The sequence below is a fragment of the Oryzias melastigma genome, linkage group LG16 (assembly GCF_002922805.2).
Source record: "Oryzias melastigma strain HK-1 linkage group LG16, ASM292280v2, whole genome shotgun sequence".
Classification (NCBI taxonomy): domain Eukaryota; kingdom Metazoa; phylum Chordata; class Actinopteri; order Beloniformes; family Adrianichthyidae; genus Oryzias; species Oryzias melastigma.
In genome coordinates this window covers 31,412,173-31,427,962 of record NC_050527.1, presented here as the reverse complement: position 1 = coordinate 31,427,962, position 15,790 = coordinate 31,412,173, and the positions used below count along the sequence as shown (strand labels likewise).

Here is a 15,790-nt window from a genome sequence, read left to right as displayed (position 1 = left end):
GGGGGGTTGTATCCTTGGCTACAGACCGTCTTTGTCTAACCTAGGGCAGAAAGCTGCATATTCAGCATAATATTATCATCAAAGGAAACATCAGTTGCACTCAACTGTATCCATGCAACACAGTGCATCTGCCTCTCATGCATCTCTGGGTCAGGAAGGCAACGTGCACGGTTGGTTGTGGAGCCAGCAACTCAATTTACTGACCCATATTAGACCCCCCTCCCTGCTCCACTCTTTTGTTGGTCACCAGGCATGACCTGAACTGACCTGTTTAATTGTGAATGGACCAGTGCAACCCAGCCTCAGAGGAGGACCTGGCTTCAACAGGACCTCTCCCTGGGATGTCCTGAAGAATCCACCTCAGCGCCCCTATCCCAACATAATTACATTCCCCTTTAACCCCCCTGTCTAAACAATGAAGACACTGTAGGGGAGGAGGAAACAAACAGCTTGAAATAGTCAGTGAGTCGTTTGTACTGAATTTAGTCAACCAGGATGTTGACTGCTTTGCTAACCTGCTGTTGTTTTTTTACTGTTTCCCAAGCAAACTGCTAGGTGTAAACATTACTGAAGCGTTTGAATGTAAAAATGTCCCCAGTGTCCCACTGCTTAGTATCTGATCTCCACAACCCACCAACACCCTCCTTTTGACACCCAGCAGTACTAAGGGAATGTCTGTTTTTATGCCTGTCATATTTGATCAGAATCTGAACAGGAATTTCCAGGACATGTTTAGGCTGAGACACACAAAACGCTGGCGCATCGCCACTGGATTTTCTGTGCCAGCATCAGCAGTGGGATCCTCGACAAGCTTGTCAGGTTGATTTCTGGGCCCAGAATAATTGGGTTGGTGATTCAGAGGGTGAAGAGAATTTAAATATTGGACAGAAATACGGTATAAAAATCTGATTATGTTTCAAAAAGGAATTCCTGAAGTGGTTCCTTCTGGACATTTCGTGGTTGGTTTATTTTTCGTAACCCTTGAGCTATCCTAGGCATGTTTTACATTAAAAGTGGGGTCATCTGGACCCCACAAGACATGGTGCTGAACTTTTTTTTCTAAGATTTTTGTTATCTTTACTGGTGCCCGTTGCAGATATTAAAACCCTGTACACCTTTGTCCACCTTTGTCATGGGAGGGATCACACATCAAAATAAGGGTGGGGTCATCTGGACCCAATAAGATACCACAAACAGTGTCCTTAACTTATAGGCCAGGAAACATTTTTTTAAGCGTATAAAGAAAGTTGTGTAATTAAAGACAATCAAGTATATATTTGTAACTATGCAAGATATTTGTCATTATGTAATGACTGTAAGCAACCCTTGTTTTATTGTAGGTAGCTGAAGGACCTTCTGCATGCATGGCCAAGGGGCCTTATCCCACCTATTACCTCATTAGCCCGTGGGCTGAAGAAATATGGGTAACCTCATGAGCCGGCCCAGCTGCCTGGGCCAAAAATCAAAGCAGGTGAGGTCAGACCAAGGATTTTTGAAGGAGTGCTACCAGCGACGAAAGGAATGGCAGCCTTCCGAGCAGCATGGGGAGGCCAAAAGAGAAGAGGATCTCAAAGAAAAAGTATCAGATGATACCAAGAAGGATGGTATTTTGGAAGAAGAAAAGAAAGAACAGGAAGTTGATCTTACAAGGGAGGAAAGTTGTTACACTCCTCTTTCCGATAAACCCCTTCACAGCTCTCCTGCCTCTACAATCAGAAGTAGCAGTACTCTGGAAAATGCCTGGCACAACAGCCCTTCTCCTATAAAAACATCACGAAACGGAACACTGACAAGACGAGCGGTGCTTCCAGAGTATGCCAGATCTCCACTGGCATACCCGGACAAAACCTCTGCAGACAGGAGGGCCAGCTTCCAGAGGAGAGATTCCAGGGAGGGAAGTCCTTGGTCCTGGAAGACTGTGGCATCACGTGAGGTCACTGAAGTGACTGAGGTGACTGAGACGGTTGTCACGGAAATCGTTGAAGTGACAGAATATCCATCAGGAGACAAGGGAGGAAACCCCATCGTCACCAGAACTGTCAGAGTCCTGAATGGTGTCGCAGAGGAACTTGCTGAGGTTTAACCACTAAATTTACAACATAACAAATCTCACCTGTATTCCATTTCAAACATTTTTTATATAATTGACATTCCTTCATCTTTGATTTTTAGAGCATCTTTGATTTGATTTTATGGTGGTGGGGCTTTTGTTTTAAAATTTTCTATGAATTTGGAAAAAAAAAATAATGCTTTGTCTTAATTTGCAGCTCCAAAATGATGGACGCTCAAGTTCGGACCAAGATTCTAGTCTAGACCGGTGGAGGGTATGTAATTTCTTACTCTCCAAGTGCAAAAGCAGTTGACTTGACACTCTAATAATCTTGTAAAACTCGTTTGTGCTTATGTGGGCATTTTTGGTGGGGGTTTTCATAGGAAACAAAGTCGGCCCTGGCATTGAGGGATGTGTCCACAGATACTGAATCATTCCTTCAAAACCTGGATGCTTTGGTTACATGGGTGCGTGAGATAGAAGAACTGGAATCCAGCCAGAAACCCCCATCGTCAGAGGTCAAAGTGGTGAAAGCACAACTCCAAGAACAAAAGGTTTGTTGTCTGAGACTTTAAATCACCTCATTTCCTCTTCTTTCATGGACAGGTTGACTTTATTTCACCCAAGGTGTTTATGCTACTTTCTTGATGAGATGAGTGCTGCTCTATTCAACAGTGAGCTATTATTCAACGCCGCAATGAGCTTTGCTGATAGTCTGTGAACACATCCTGAGGGTGTGAGAAAAAAAGTCACGTTTCAGCTGAAATCACACCCACTGTGAGATTAGTGGAGGTAAATCCTCCTTGTGTCTTGACAATGGAAGCTTGAAACAAGAGACCACCCCTACAGAAAATCATCTAAAAACTAAGCAATGCTCAATCAAACATGCCATGAAATAACTCAAGTAAAAGAATTCACCAAGTTACAAAAAAAAATAAATTTTGGGGACAAATTCAACACTGTGTGAGATATCTGATTTTCTTTTTTTATTATTATTTTAAAGCTCTTACTGCGTCTTCTAACTGACCGAAGACGTAGTATGGACGCAATGATGTTGGAGGGTCCTCGACTGGTGGAAACCCATCCAGGAGCAGAAGGGGAGCAGACAAAAGTTAAGCTTGCACATCTAAAAGAAAAGTGGGAAACTCTACAGCTGGAGGCAGAGAGAAGGTCGGTTACTTTAACAATACAGGAATTGCTTTTGAATTATTAAAACTGGCTGCAAAAACAACTTTATTATGGACTCATCCAAAATTGTTAGGAGGGTGGCACTGGAGCTCCTTCTGCCCAAAGCTCAGGTGTTCCAGGATGGAGTAGACGGCTTACAGCAATGGCTCATATCTGTAGAACAGACACTTGCTGAGCTACGGAGTGCAGAAAGAGTGATGTTGCATCTCCAAGACGCCACGGACAGAGCGAAGGTTTAACATCTACAATGTTTGTTTAGCATCAAACATGGGTTTTGGTTGCATAAAATTTAACTAGTATGAATGCTTCCTTTTAGGCTGTTGTTGATGAAATTCAAATTAAAACTGCTGACTTGGGGAAAATACAGAAGTCAGGTCAAGATTTAATGGGAGCAGTTTCAGGTAATATTAAAGTATCATAATGTTTGTTCCACTGTATTTAAACTCCATCCATTTTTTATGTTGAAATTCTTACATGCACTCCAGATTATATGTAGTGAAATGATGAACCAAATGTATTTTCTTCCATTCAGAGGAAGAAGCCCTGCAGGTACAGGAGAAGATGGATGCTCTGCGTATTCGATGCTCTGTGCTGAGCCTGAGCAGTCTGGATGTGCTGCAGAGGCTCCAACAGGCCCTGGAAGCTTCTAGTCGCTGCACCTCCAGCCAGGAGGACCTCCATCTATGGCTGGGTCGCATTGAAAGGGAGCTGTTAGGAGCAGCAGGAGCACAGACGCATGCTGGAGATGCTGTCCTTTGTGCAGCCGAAAGACAGAGGGTAATATTCCCATTTAACACAAGCAAGATATCCCTACCAGATTAAATGAAATTTCAAGAAAATAGATTATCAACATTTTAAATAAGAAAAGTAGCATTTTCTGTTCAATGCAGTTATTACCTAAAGGGGTAGAGTATAGACAGAAGTAGAAAAAATATTTTTTTAAATCTGAAATGTGAACTTTACTGAAAACTGTTTCAATAAATGGTTCAGGGTAAATTAGAAAAAAAATCAATTAGGATAAAAAGGGATATTTTATGCATAATCCACTTTTAATAGACACAATTTCTGATGAGAGGTTAACATGATGAGTATCGTCTCCAGCTGGAACAGGCGGTGTTGAAGGAGATGGCTTGGTTCAAAGACACAACTCTCAGTCTTGAAAAGTTGAAAACTGTCGATCTGGATCCAGAACTCATAGCAGAACAACTCCACGAACAAAAGGTTTTGGCTCTTTGTTTGAATATTCTTTTCTTTCTACTGTTCTTTGCACTTTGAATTGTACAAATAAACTCTCGTGTTTGATATTCTTAAACAGATTTTAGCCATAGAGATTCTTCAGCACAGATTCAACATTGAAAAGATGATGAAGATTTCTGAAATCTTGATGACTTATAATGATGAAGGAGAAACTGGAGATCTACGGGTAAAACTTCATTCAATCTTAATGTAACACTTTAAACATGATTGATACAATAACTTTCTGATTTGGGATTACATCTCCCTTCAGACTCCAGTTGAGGCCTTACAGGAGCAATGCAACACCACGTCAGCCACCAATGCTCATGTAGTCCTCCAGCTGGAGCATGCTCAGTCTCTTCTGGTTCAATTCTCTGAAGGCCTCACTGAGATTTCACCATGGCTGGAAGAAACTCAGGCCCTCATTGGTCAGCTTTCTCTCAGCACAATCAGCTATGAAGCCTTTCGGGAACAGCAAGACCTCTTACAGGTAATTAAAGCCTTTTCTTTTCAAACTGGAGTCCCAGCTCTTTTTTCCTTTTTTTTCTTCGTAACTCCCTTTAGTCTTGGCGAACAAAGAAACCATTTATAACTCTCACCTATCATTTCCTTTTGAGGCAATCTGCTCAAGCCCAGTTTATTAGGTTGATGACAGGGGTGTGTGTGCCCGCAGGATTAAAGGGATAAACTCAAATCAAACATGTGTTTACTTAAATTGAAAACTCCTTATGTTCTTTTTTTTTTAAGGGTCTCAGAGAGTCCATAGCGGAACACAGACCGTTAATTGCACGCCTTTGTTCTCTGGCAAAACGCCTGTCAGAGCTGAACCCAAGTCAGGGAGACCAGTTCTGTCGCAAGGCAGCCAAAGCTGAGGAGCGACACACAGCCATCAGAGAGCGAGTCAAGGAGACGGCAAAACTCCTTGAGGACTCCCTGCCACGCTTCACGCAAGTACGATTTTAGCATTTTGAGATGGAGGAAACATGCCAGCAATCATCCCAACATTTGTTTTCATGTCTGTTATTGATGTGGTAGTTGAATGAGAGGATGACTCTTATCAGAGAGAGTCTGGACCGCCTGCTTAGTCGCATGCAGACTCCCACTTCCCTGCAAGGTCTTACCCCCAGAATCCAGGAGCACCTGCAGGACAACAAGCAAACCCTGGTCGAGCTTTCTAAACTGGAGCTGGGCCTCAGCAACGTCAAAACACAAGCAGAGGAAATGGTTACTAACAGTCAAGAGACAGAAGATGGATCCATCAGCACTGGTGACCACGTGGACACACACGATCCCATTGCATCTCATACCATCGAATGGCAGGAGGTATTCTCTAAAACCCTTCTCTGTGCTTGTGTTCTCAGCAATTCGGGAACGTGTGTCCAGCCTGTCCACGGTGTGGGATGAGACCTATCAACAGGCAAAGGAGCAAGAGAGCTGGTTGCTCAAAGTCTTAGATCTAGCAGTTAAGTTTTGGAGTGATGTGAGCGAAGTGACGACAGCCCTCAGTGATGCTCAGCAGGCGGTATTGGATCTCAGCTCCAATCTGACAGACTGTGAGACGATTCGTCAGAGCCTCGAGTCCATGCAGGTTTGTAGAAAAAATATGCACATTTTAAACAGTCTTCTGAAAAAGTCCAGCAGGATACACATGACCTTTTCCACTTTCAGTCTTTAAGGGAGGATATAGACAGTTTGCAGGGGGATCTGGACATCCTTGGAGTTCTAGGAATGGATCTGATGTCAGCATGTGGAGATACCGACAAACCGGATGTCACAAAAAGCCTGGATGAAGTAAGACGTTAATTTAAACAACAAAAAAATGTTTAACACGTGATGCTGTGTGCACAATTTGAAAAACCTGTTTTATATTACAGCTTTATTGTACATGGAATAACTTAAACAACCTTTGGAATGACAGTCACAAAAAGCTGGAGGAGTCTCTGCAGAGAGCTTTGGATTATCAGGATACTATGCAGGTTGGTGTTAATGCTGAGTCACTGAAATACTGGACATCTGAAAAAATCTGAATCTTCTTTTATTTGTTTGCACCAGCAAACTCCAGACTCCCTGGTACTGCTTAGCCTTTTACAATGTGAATGCAGATGTTCTTTTTTAAGGCTGTAATGCTTAATGTTCTCCACCAGGGTTTGTTTGAGTGGTTGAAATCAGCTGAGCTGAGGTGCACAGAGGAGTTCATGGTAGGAACTGATCTGGAATCAGTGAAAGAACAGCTCTGCGATCTTAAGGTGAGTTCAAACCAAAACATACCCGCTAGGAAGGAGCTTTAAACACCTCATAAATGTAAAGTGATTGAATGGTGAGTTTCATTAAAAAGTCTGGTAACATGTCTTCTTGTCTCTCAGAATTTTAAGCGGGAACTCTACCAGAAAAAGATTGAAATAGAAAGCTTAAACCATTGCTTTGTGTGCCGGCTGTCGCCAGGCTCAGAGCGACCGGGCTCAGTCTCACCTCTGTGCGACTTCAGGCAGCGCTGGGACAGTTTAGAGTCAGAGACTGTGAACAGACAGGTGAGAAAATTAAAGCATGTACAACCAAAGTGTTGGTAAAAAATTTGGAAAACCAGTTTATGTTCCAGTACAAAATAGTTTGAAACAAACACGTCTTCATTTGATCTTCTTGTGATTTTAGCATCAGTTGGAGAGCGCTCTGCTGGGCCTGGGTCAGTTTCAAAATACTCTGGATGAGCTGCATACCTGGCTTTCGCGCACAGCTGAACAACTGCAGAGTACACAGACAGTCACCATCGACCTGCAGGCCTGTGAAATCGAGTTGGCAAAACATAAGGTTGTTATAACACCCCAGACCCTTTTCAAGGTAAATGATTCTTACAACATCTTGAACTTCTGCTGCTTCTGTTGTCTCAAAGGTGCTGCGGAATGACGTCATGTCCCACATCCGCACGGTTGAGTCTCTCAACCAGGCTGGAGAAAGGCTGCTGGAGGCTGGGTCCGGGGACAGTCCACATGGGCTGCAGGCTCAGCTGGAGCTCCTGAACGAAAGCTGGGAGTTTGTACGCTGTGAGACTGACCGCCGACAACTGGAGTTAGAGAACAGACTGAGTCAGGTAAAAGAAAAACTATTAAAAGAAAATGTTTTATTTCATTTTCAAGCACAATGGGGTTAAGGCAGGGTAGGCTGGAGGGACAGAAACTTCTATTTGTTTTTATTCTGTACAATCAGAAGTAAGAAATAAATTAAAGTCCCTCTCCAACTATCGTTTGATCTATATTCAAAGAGTTCCCAGTGGTATTTTAGTTATGATAATCCTGTTTAAGACTAAATTAAAAAAAACGTGTATAATTTTCTTGGACATAGTTTTTACAGAGCAGCAATACTTAATCAGAAATTCACCTCAGAGTTGTAGGTGGGACGGTCTGCGTGGAAATGAGCCTCCGCTGATATTCTGTCATCCATTTGTTTGCACTCTCCTGGTAACTTGCAGACCTTCACACCTTATTATTGGTGCAATGAAAATGGCGAGCAATATTTGAAGCTATCCAGCAATACCGTTTTGAGCCAGATACCAGCTCGGATGAGGATTACAGAGGCATGGATCTATCTGTCTACAAGTGGATGTATCAAGTGTGGTGAAGCAGGGAACTTTTCACCTACCAATTGTACCAGTTGTATCACTGCTACAAGCTTTTTAAAACAGCATTTTTTTGACTGCTCATGATTCGCGATGATTTAAATAAACATTAAGAAATACAAATTTTAGCTTAATTTTCTTTAATATGTCCTCCATTAATAAGAAAAATGCCACAAGACAATTTTCAATAGAGTGGATCCTTAAAATACTTTAAAATGTACTTCATCAACTTGAAAAAAAGTACTTCAAATAGAAATTTTACAATCCCATCCTATTTTTCTTTTACTAAAGTACTTTCAAGGTAACCTTTTCTTCCTCAGCTACAGATATGTTCTCTTATTAGTTTTATCACTTTATAATTTTTTGTGTTTAATGTTTTCTCCCCTTTAATTTCCCTAAATCATTATATGTATTTTTTTATTTAATATCGCCCTCTTGTGGATTTTCTTTGTACTACTTTATGCATTTGCTGTAAAAAATAGATGTGTTTTTTGTTTTTAATCAGGTGCAAGATGTTACAATGGAGATCCAGGATTTATTACAGTGGCTGGAGAACACAGACCTGAGATTGTCCTCCAAAACCATGTGGGGAATGCCAGATTCTGCAAGTGAAAGACTTAATGCTCACCTGGTTAGTCCCTTTCAATATTTACTTGAAAACAGTCAAATATCTTTGTACAATATTGACTTCAGTAGTCTATTTTCTTTAACTATTATAGGAGTTGTGCAGTGAGATGGAATCAAAGCTGTACTCCTACACAGATGTGAGGAATTCAGTTCACAGGATGCTGGAGAGCAGTTTTGTTGTTCGGGGATCCAGCACAGAACACAGCTTGTCCATTCTGGAACAGAAATGGACTTCGGTTTACAACAAAGTGCAGGAGCGGAAGGTAATTACCAATATCCTCAAGTTAAATTAATTTCTTTCGTTAGAGAACCTCTCAGTGTTCTGCTCTTGTCTCAGGCTAAGCTTACGGAAGGGCTGAGTCTCGCCAAGGAGTTTCACAGCAGCGTCCAAGAAATTCTTACAAAGATGAGTAAATGTGAAGAGTCCATGCGGATTCTTCCTGTTCCCAGTTTTGTTCTGGATACAGTTTGCACACAGCTTCAACTTCACAAGGTTTGTTTTTTTTTTTTTAACTGTCTTGCTTTTTCTTTTACATACATCATGTTTACTGCAAGCATTGCCCCTATCTTCTCAGTTACTGGTTAACGAAGTGAATGGATTTGGTGAAAAGAAGACCTCACTGAAGAGTGCAGGCCACAGGCTGACAGAGTTGAGCAGGAAGGAGGACTGTGATGTCATTCATAACCTGATCATGACCGTCCAAGATCGATACAAAAAGCTGCAGCAGCAAATCTCTGAAAGAGGCAGGATGCTGGAGGATGTCAGAAAGAACGCCAAACAGGTAGAGAATAAATCTATTGTGGCTGGAGAAATGGCCCTTGATGTGTGAGTAAAATTTGACCCATCTTTTTGTTTTAGTTTAATGAATCTTGGCGCCTTCTCTTGGACTGGATGACAGAAGTAGAGCAGACATTAGATACCCATAAAGAGATTGCTGTCTCCCATGAGGAGATCAAGCAGCAGCTCACTGAACAGAAGGTACAGTCACTGCTAAAGCCTTTTGCAATTCACGTTTACCAACTATTGACTGATCAGTGGTGTGTATTTAGGAGTTTCAAAAGCTTTTGAGATCAAAGAGGCCAATGTATGAGGCCACAATGAAGAGTGGCCGCAGCCTCCACGAAAAAGCTCAGTTTGACCAAGACAGGCAGCATCTGGAGAACCAGCTGGCTGAACTGAAGGACACATGGGACACCATCAGTGGGAAATCCATGGAGAGGTATGCTATTTATGACACCATTAAGACTTCTCTAAAGTTCTTCAAAATGACAGATAAATATCTTTTTGTGTATTTTATTCCTTTTAGGCAACATAAACTGGAGGAAGCATTGCTGTTCTCAGGACGGTTCACTGATGCCCTGCAGGCTTTGAATGACTGGTTGTACAGAGCTGAGCCCCAACTTGCTGAAGATGTTCCTGTGGGTGGAGACAAGGACACTGTCAACAACCTCATAGACAAACACAAGGTATGGTCACTACACAGATGTATGGTCAGTGGACTTATGCAGAAAAGTACAGATCAAAGAGAATTAACAGTTCAAGAAAAGGTTATAAATATTATTCTAATTGAAATAACCTGTTCTAAATTGTTTTTAACTTATGGGTTTCCTGTCATATTCAATGCTTTTAGGCTTTTCAGAAGGAGTTGGGGAAACGGGCTGGACGCATTAGGACTCTGAAGCGCTCTGTCCGAGATCTGACAAGGAGCAGCACAGCAGATGCTCACTGGCTGCAGGAGCAGATGGATGAACTGGATGGCCGCTGGGAGGTTGTTTGCAAACTATCAGTCAGCAAACAGGACAGGCTGGAGGCTGCACTTCAACAGGTACTGCGTCACTCAAACACTTGTTAAGCACATATCAAATCAAATGGTGAAATGAAAAGTGGATCAAAAGTATCTTACTCTCTTTTTTTTGTCCTTTCCTTCTGTCTCTTGAGGCTGAGAAGTTTGATGGCCTCGTTCACACTTTCATGGAACATCTCACTAAGGCAGAGCGGATCCTCAAGTATGGGGTCATTCCAGAAGAGGAGGACAGTTTGCTTGCCTTCCGCAAAGAACATGAGGTCAGCATCGAACAGTTCTTCAGAGAGATATCCATTTCATACACATCTGCATGTGGGCAGGCCAGAGGAAAGACTGCAGGACATTATGGTTCTGATAACAGTGTTTGTCTCAAGGACAGTTAAAACAGAGTGTTGCTTGAGCCCAGGTGTTAGAAGCTTCTTTCTTTAACAGCTTAAATATGTGTCCTTAGACTCAAAAAGAAGCTCTCTGTTTGAGTCATTTTATAAAAAAGAATATTTTTTCTACTCCTTCACAGGACTCACTGCACGACCTGCAGGCTCAAGCTGGGGAGTTAGAGAAGATCCAGTGTCTGGGAGAGGAGATTCTGTCCTCCTGTCACCCAGACTCAATAATTACCCTCAAATCTTGGATGAGTGTCACTAAAACTCGCTACGAAGAGGTAAGTTCCCCAAGACCAAAGCATTCAGGAAAAAAAAATCTCTAATTATTTAATACAGAAATTGTTTCAACTGTAATCATTTTCAAATCTTCCTTTGCATTAAGGTATGCCTCTTCTAAGTGTAATTATCCTATATATTATACCAAGAAAGTAATTGTCTTGGTTTTTGTTTCTGTGTTAGGTTCACACCTGGGCCCAGCAGCAGGGCCAAAAGATCCAGACCAGCTTGGCATCACTGGAGGCAGAGAAAGAGGAAGTCCAGAGGCTCCTGGACTGGATTTCCTCTGCAGAGGAAGCTCTTCACCTCAGAGATCAAGAGTCTTTACCCGAAACTACAGAGCAAAATCTCTCACTTATTGAGCAGCACATGGTAACAGATGTTTCTGCTGCACAAATATGATGTAAAACAAAAATTAAATTGAGCAAAAATGTTTTTCTTTTACTTACTTGGTTTGGAGCAGCTTACAGCTCTAAACTTTCATGGTTTATGTTGCCTTGATGGTTCCATGGTTTAAATGTTTCAGATTTTCATGGAGGAATTCCACAAAAAGTTCCCAGAAGTTGAACATGCCACAAAGTCTTGCAAACACAAGAGCGTGCCAAAGCATCACATTTCCCCAAGCAAGCGCCCATTCACAAGTAAGAAAAGCTGGCCTTTTTTTTGGGAGGAAATTTTCACAAAAATGAAAAACCATGAACTGACAAAGATGACCACAATGCGACTCCTTCCCTCCTCCAGAAAGGCGGAGTGCAATGAAGTTGCCTCCGGTTGTATCTGTCCCCCTGGACCACCTTGACCCACAAACTCCACAGCTGAGTCAGCTGATTAGCCAGTGGCAGAAACTATGGCATCATGGAGTGGAAAGGAAAAACCGATTAGAGCAACACCAGCAGATGCTGAAAGAGGTTATTGGGCTTTTTGTATGATACTTTTAAAATATTAATTTGGTCCTGTATCACTGTAGCTAAATAACTAAAACTTGGAAGAAGAAATATGATAAATCCTTGCAATGCTATCCCTTTCAGATGGAGGAGTTTGCCAACTTTGACTTCAACATTTGGCGAAAGCGATACATTCAGTGGATTAGTCACATGAAGTCTCGGATCTTAGATGTGTTCCGCTGCATCGACAGGGATCAGGATGGACGGATTAGTCAGAAAGAGTTTGTTGACTATGTCCTTGCTTCAAGTAAGACTTTCCAGTAGTTTTTGTCAAATGTTTGTAGTGTTTATCTTTAAGATAATCTTGTTTCCTATGTTTGGTTTTCCGGGCATATCCATAAAACTTTATTTGTTTTTTCTCTGCTCTTTGTAGAGTTTCCAACCAATTCCTTGGAGATGAATGCCGTGGCAAACATTTTTGACACAAATGCTGATGGTTTTATTGACTATTATGAGTTTCTGAGTGCGCTCCATCCCAGTAGGGACCCCTACAGAAAAACACTGGATGCAGATCAGATCAATGAAGAGGTAGGGAGATTAAACAGACAAAACAATGTGCAGTTTTTACAAATGCGTGGTGCTAATATAATTTACTCTCTCAACAGGTCAGTCGACAGGTATCACAGTGTAGCTGCCCAAAAAGATTCCAAGTAGAGCAAATAAGTGCAAACAGATACAGAGTACGTATTTTTTTGTTAATTTTCTCAATATGTACTTGCTTAAGAGACAGAGTACAAAATTTTACTCATGTTTTCTAGGATGGAATGATCTTAATAAATCTTCATGTCTTACTGCTACAGTTTGGAGATTCCCAGCAGCTGCGGATGGTTCGGATCCTCCGTAGCACATTGATGGTCAGAGTTGGAGGAGGTTGGACTGCTTTGGATGAGTTTTTGGTCAAGAATGATCCCTGCAGAGGTGAGGAGGATTAATCTGTTTAAACATATACTCAAGCTGTACATATTATCAGACAATAAATTTAAACTTGATAGAACTATTTCCAAGATCTAATTCTGTTGGACATCACATCTGCTGTGAGTGTAGCTCGATTAAATTAGACTCATTCTGATAACAGGCGAAATGTTTAAGATACAATTTTCATGCTATGCATAAGCAAAACCCAATACTTTTAAAATAAGGAAACAAAAGAAAACTATAACTTAAACAAATCATTTATCTTTCAATGGTGTAAGAGTGTTGCAGTGGTTTACACTCTCAACTCAGCAAGCGGTCCTGGTTCAAATTCCAGCTGTGTCCTTTATGTGCGGTGCTTGTATGTTCTTTCTGTGCATGCTTGGATTTCTCCCAGTGCAAAAACATACTTCATAGGTTAATTGGTGGTCCTAAACTGTCTTTTAGGTGAGAATGTTTTGTTGTTTTTTTTTCTGTGTTGCGCTGCAATAGACTCGCAAATCGTCCAGGGTATACCCCTCCTTTGCGCTACTGGCAGCCCTATAACCAAAAATGGGAAAACAGCAGGTTTAGAAAATGGATGGATGTTTATCTATGAATATTTCTGATCTTACTGTTTGATTATAATCTCATTTTTTCTCTACTTAGCAATAAACTGGGCCTCATTGTTTGTGACTATATGAAAATCTATTGTTGTAAACTACAGCTTCTTCAATGTTTACTGACTCCAACAGTAAAAGGTCGGACTAACCTGAAAATCAAAGAGAAGTACCTATCACCAGCAGGAAGCACCACCAAGGGTTTAACTGTGAGCAGGTCTAACTCCAGCCTCAGCCTCTACAGCAGTGCCTCTGCCCCCACCAGCCCCAAGACATGCAAGGCAAGTTTATGACATGCAACACATTTTGTGGAATAAATCATAGAACATATTCCTGATGTTTTTCTACACCTAAGATAGGCACCTCCAGGCCTCGAGGGCTGCAGTGTTTGCATGATTTTCAGATATCCAAGCCCTACTCATGTACTTTGTCATTACCTGGTTTAGGTGTATCCAGTCAATTAGAACATACCAGAGCAGGGTATGTTGGAAAACATGCAGGAGTGCGGCCCTCTGGGTCTGGAGTTACCTATCTCTGTTTACACTGATGTCACCATGGATTCTTATGGGTTAAAATCAGAATGTGGATTTTTTAAAGAACTGGATCTATGACAGCTGCTTCTCCTTTTAGATAATGAGTATAATTCTACAATACTTTTCCTAGTGAACAGACTGTTTTTATCAAAAGCATGATGTTATCTTGCAAATCCTTTACACAAAGCTGTGTCATCCTTTACTTGTGTAAATATCTGCAGATGTTTTTGTTGCGTATAGCAGAACACAAATATGTGGCTTACTGGTGTCACCTGACTTGTTTCAGGCGTTGCTCCGCAGGAGTTTCTCAGGTGACCGGTCCATTCGTCCCAGGAGCTCCATAGCTGCTCTGGGATCCGATCTGCATTTTGTCACTGCAGGGGAGAACAACTCACCCTCACCCTCAGGTCTAGAAATTTCCTTTTTCAAACTTTCTGCAAACATTTTCTGCTGTGTTAACATGTGCTTAAGTGACAGGGTTTTAATCTTCCTTCTCAAGTAACTTGGTAGATTATTGTGAGAGTTAATTATGCTGGTTCTTTAACCACGGCTGGCTATTAGGGAAACTGGTAGTTAGATTTTGCCCAGAAACAAGATTCCAAGAGGAACATGTACTGTTAAAAGTTAAGAGGATTGGTTAACTTTATATTTTTCCTTTTCAGACGAGGCAGACAGATTGCCCACGTGAGTAGCTCTGCTTCTCTGCACCACTTCTGCTGCTGAATTTAACCCAACAAAGCCTTGGAGCACTGAAATCAGGAGACAAGCAGGACAAAAACATTCAAGTCTAAAGAGCGATGTACTGTCTGACCAGGTGAAACTTAAGAAGATACACAACAAGGTTCCGGAAAAGGGGTGGCTTTGTTTGTATTTTCCAGAAATGAGACTGAAGGATTATTCTCTTTGTGGTTTGTGGATCATGACGAGTCAATTCATATTCAAGATATAAAGGGCGACTTACTGATTTTTGATTCCTTGATGCCTTCTATTCATTTAACTGATTGCACAGAAAGTAAGAAGCTCTGCATGGATCTTTACTGCATGAATGCTAGAGCCTTGCTAACATCTGCTTTGGTTTTGTTCAGCTTTTCTATTTTAAAAATAAGCCAAGGCAGTAATAACCAGACAGTTGTTGTCTAGCCTAAAGAAAAGCAGTTTAGATTCACTTCCTGTTGTGGTGCTGTGTTGTCTGACAGCCCCACTGGGAATTCAAATGACTATTAACATTAACAAAAGAAAAAAAAAATCACATGCCAAAACCATATCTATGTAAATGCTACTGTATATTTTCCTGCATCTTAAGGATACTTTTCTTTTTCCACTTTTTTTTAATGTCAGTGTTGACCATCCTTTTTTTTTTCGCTCTTTTTTGGGACATTTTTTTCTTCTAACAGTCACATATTCATTACAGTACGAATGTTGGAAAGACAAATTGTGTGAAGATACTTTTCATTGCTCTTTTGTAGAAATTATTTTCTCAGGACTACTTTTTCATTTATGTATTTGTACGACACATTAATGTGAACATGTGCTGTTTCCTGCAGAAAAACTGGGAACATTTTGTTAAAGATGCACTTTTTCTCAATCAAATATAAATAATTTGAGAGAAAATATGACAGTTGTTAGT

At 41.2% G+C, this 15,790-nt stretch overlaps 1 protein-coding gene across 1 annotated transcript in view; it reads left to right on the top strand.

The window, feature by feature from the left end:
* The window catches only part of macf1b (microtubule actin crosslinking factor 1b), a 103,438-nt gene extending 88,029 nt beyond the window's left edge, over window positions 1-15,409 (top strand). The window contains exons 37-75 of the mRNA XM_036215925.1: window positions 1,417-2,077; window positions 2,268-2,324; window positions 2,434-2,604; window positions 3,054-3,220; window positions 3,312-3,471; window positions 3,555-3,639; window positions 3,771-4,015; window positions 4,340-4,459; window positions 4,554-4,661; window positions 4,746-4,964; window positions 5,222-5,425; window positions 5,510-5,741; window positions 5,836-6,062; window positions 6,143-6,265; window positions 6,349-6,450; window positions 6,619-6,720; window positions 6,838-7,002; window positions 7,124-7,279; window positions 7,362-7,559; window positions 8,590-8,715; window positions 8,804-8,974; window positions 9,049-9,204; window positions 9,287-9,493; window positions 9,571-9,690; window positions 9,762-9,931; window positions 10,019-10,178; window positions 10,343-10,537; window positions 10,651-10,776; window positions 11,034-11,177; window positions 11,359-11,547; window positions 11,702-11,816; window positions 11,917-12,083; window positions 12,204-12,366; window positions 12,493-12,647; window positions 12,725-12,799; window positions 12,920-13,037; window positions 13,766-13,911; window positions 14,450-14,570; window positions 14,826-15,409. Coding sequence (XP_036071818.1) covers window positions 1,417-2,077; window positions 2,268-2,324; window positions 2,434-2,604; window positions 3,054-3,220; window positions 3,312-3,471; window positions 3,555-3,639; window positions 3,771-4,015; window positions 4,340-4,459; window positions 4,554-4,661; window positions 4,746-4,964; window positions 5,222-5,425; window positions 5,510-5,741; window positions 5,836-6,062; window positions 6,143-6,265; window positions 6,349-6,450; window positions 6,619-6,720; window positions 6,838-7,002; window positions 7,124-7,279; window positions 7,362-7,559; window positions 8,590-8,715; window positions 8,804-8,974; window positions 9,049-9,204; window positions 9,287-9,493; window positions 9,571-9,690; window positions 9,762-9,931; window positions 10,019-10,178; window positions 10,343-10,537; window positions 10,651-10,776; window positions 11,034-11,177; window positions 11,359-11,547; window positions 11,702-11,816; window positions 11,917-12,083; window positions 12,204-12,366; window positions 12,493-12,647; window positions 12,725-12,799; window positions 12,920-13,037; window positions 13,766-13,911; window positions 14,450-14,570; window positions 14,826-14,851 — 6,352 coding nt within the window. The 3' untranslated portion in view covers window positions 14,852-15,409. The remainder of the gene's footprint in view (window positions 1-1,416; window positions 2,078-2,267; window positions 2,325-2,433; window positions 2,605-3,053; window positions 3,221-3,311; window positions 3,472-3,554; window positions 3,640-3,770; window positions 4,016-4,339; window positions 4,460-4,553; window positions 4,662-4,745; window positions 4,965-5,221; window positions 5,426-5,509; window positions 5,742-5,835; window positions 6,063-6,142; window positions 6,266-6,348; window positions 6,451-6,618; window positions 6,721-6,837; window positions 7,003-7,123; window positions 7,280-7,361; window positions 7,560-8,589; window positions 8,716-8,803; window positions 8,975-9,048; window positions 9,205-9,286; window positions 9,494-9,570; window positions 9,691-9,761; window positions 9,932-10,018; window positions 10,179-10,342; window positions 10,538-10,650; window positions 10,777-11,033; window positions 11,178-11,358; window positions 11,548-11,701; window positions 11,817-11,916; window positions 12,084-12,203; window positions 12,367-12,492; window positions 12,648-12,724; window positions 12,800-12,919; window positions 13,038-13,765; window positions 13,912-14,449; window positions 14,571-14,825) is intronic.
* The last annotated feature ends 381 nt before the right edge of the window (window positions 15,410-15,790 follow it).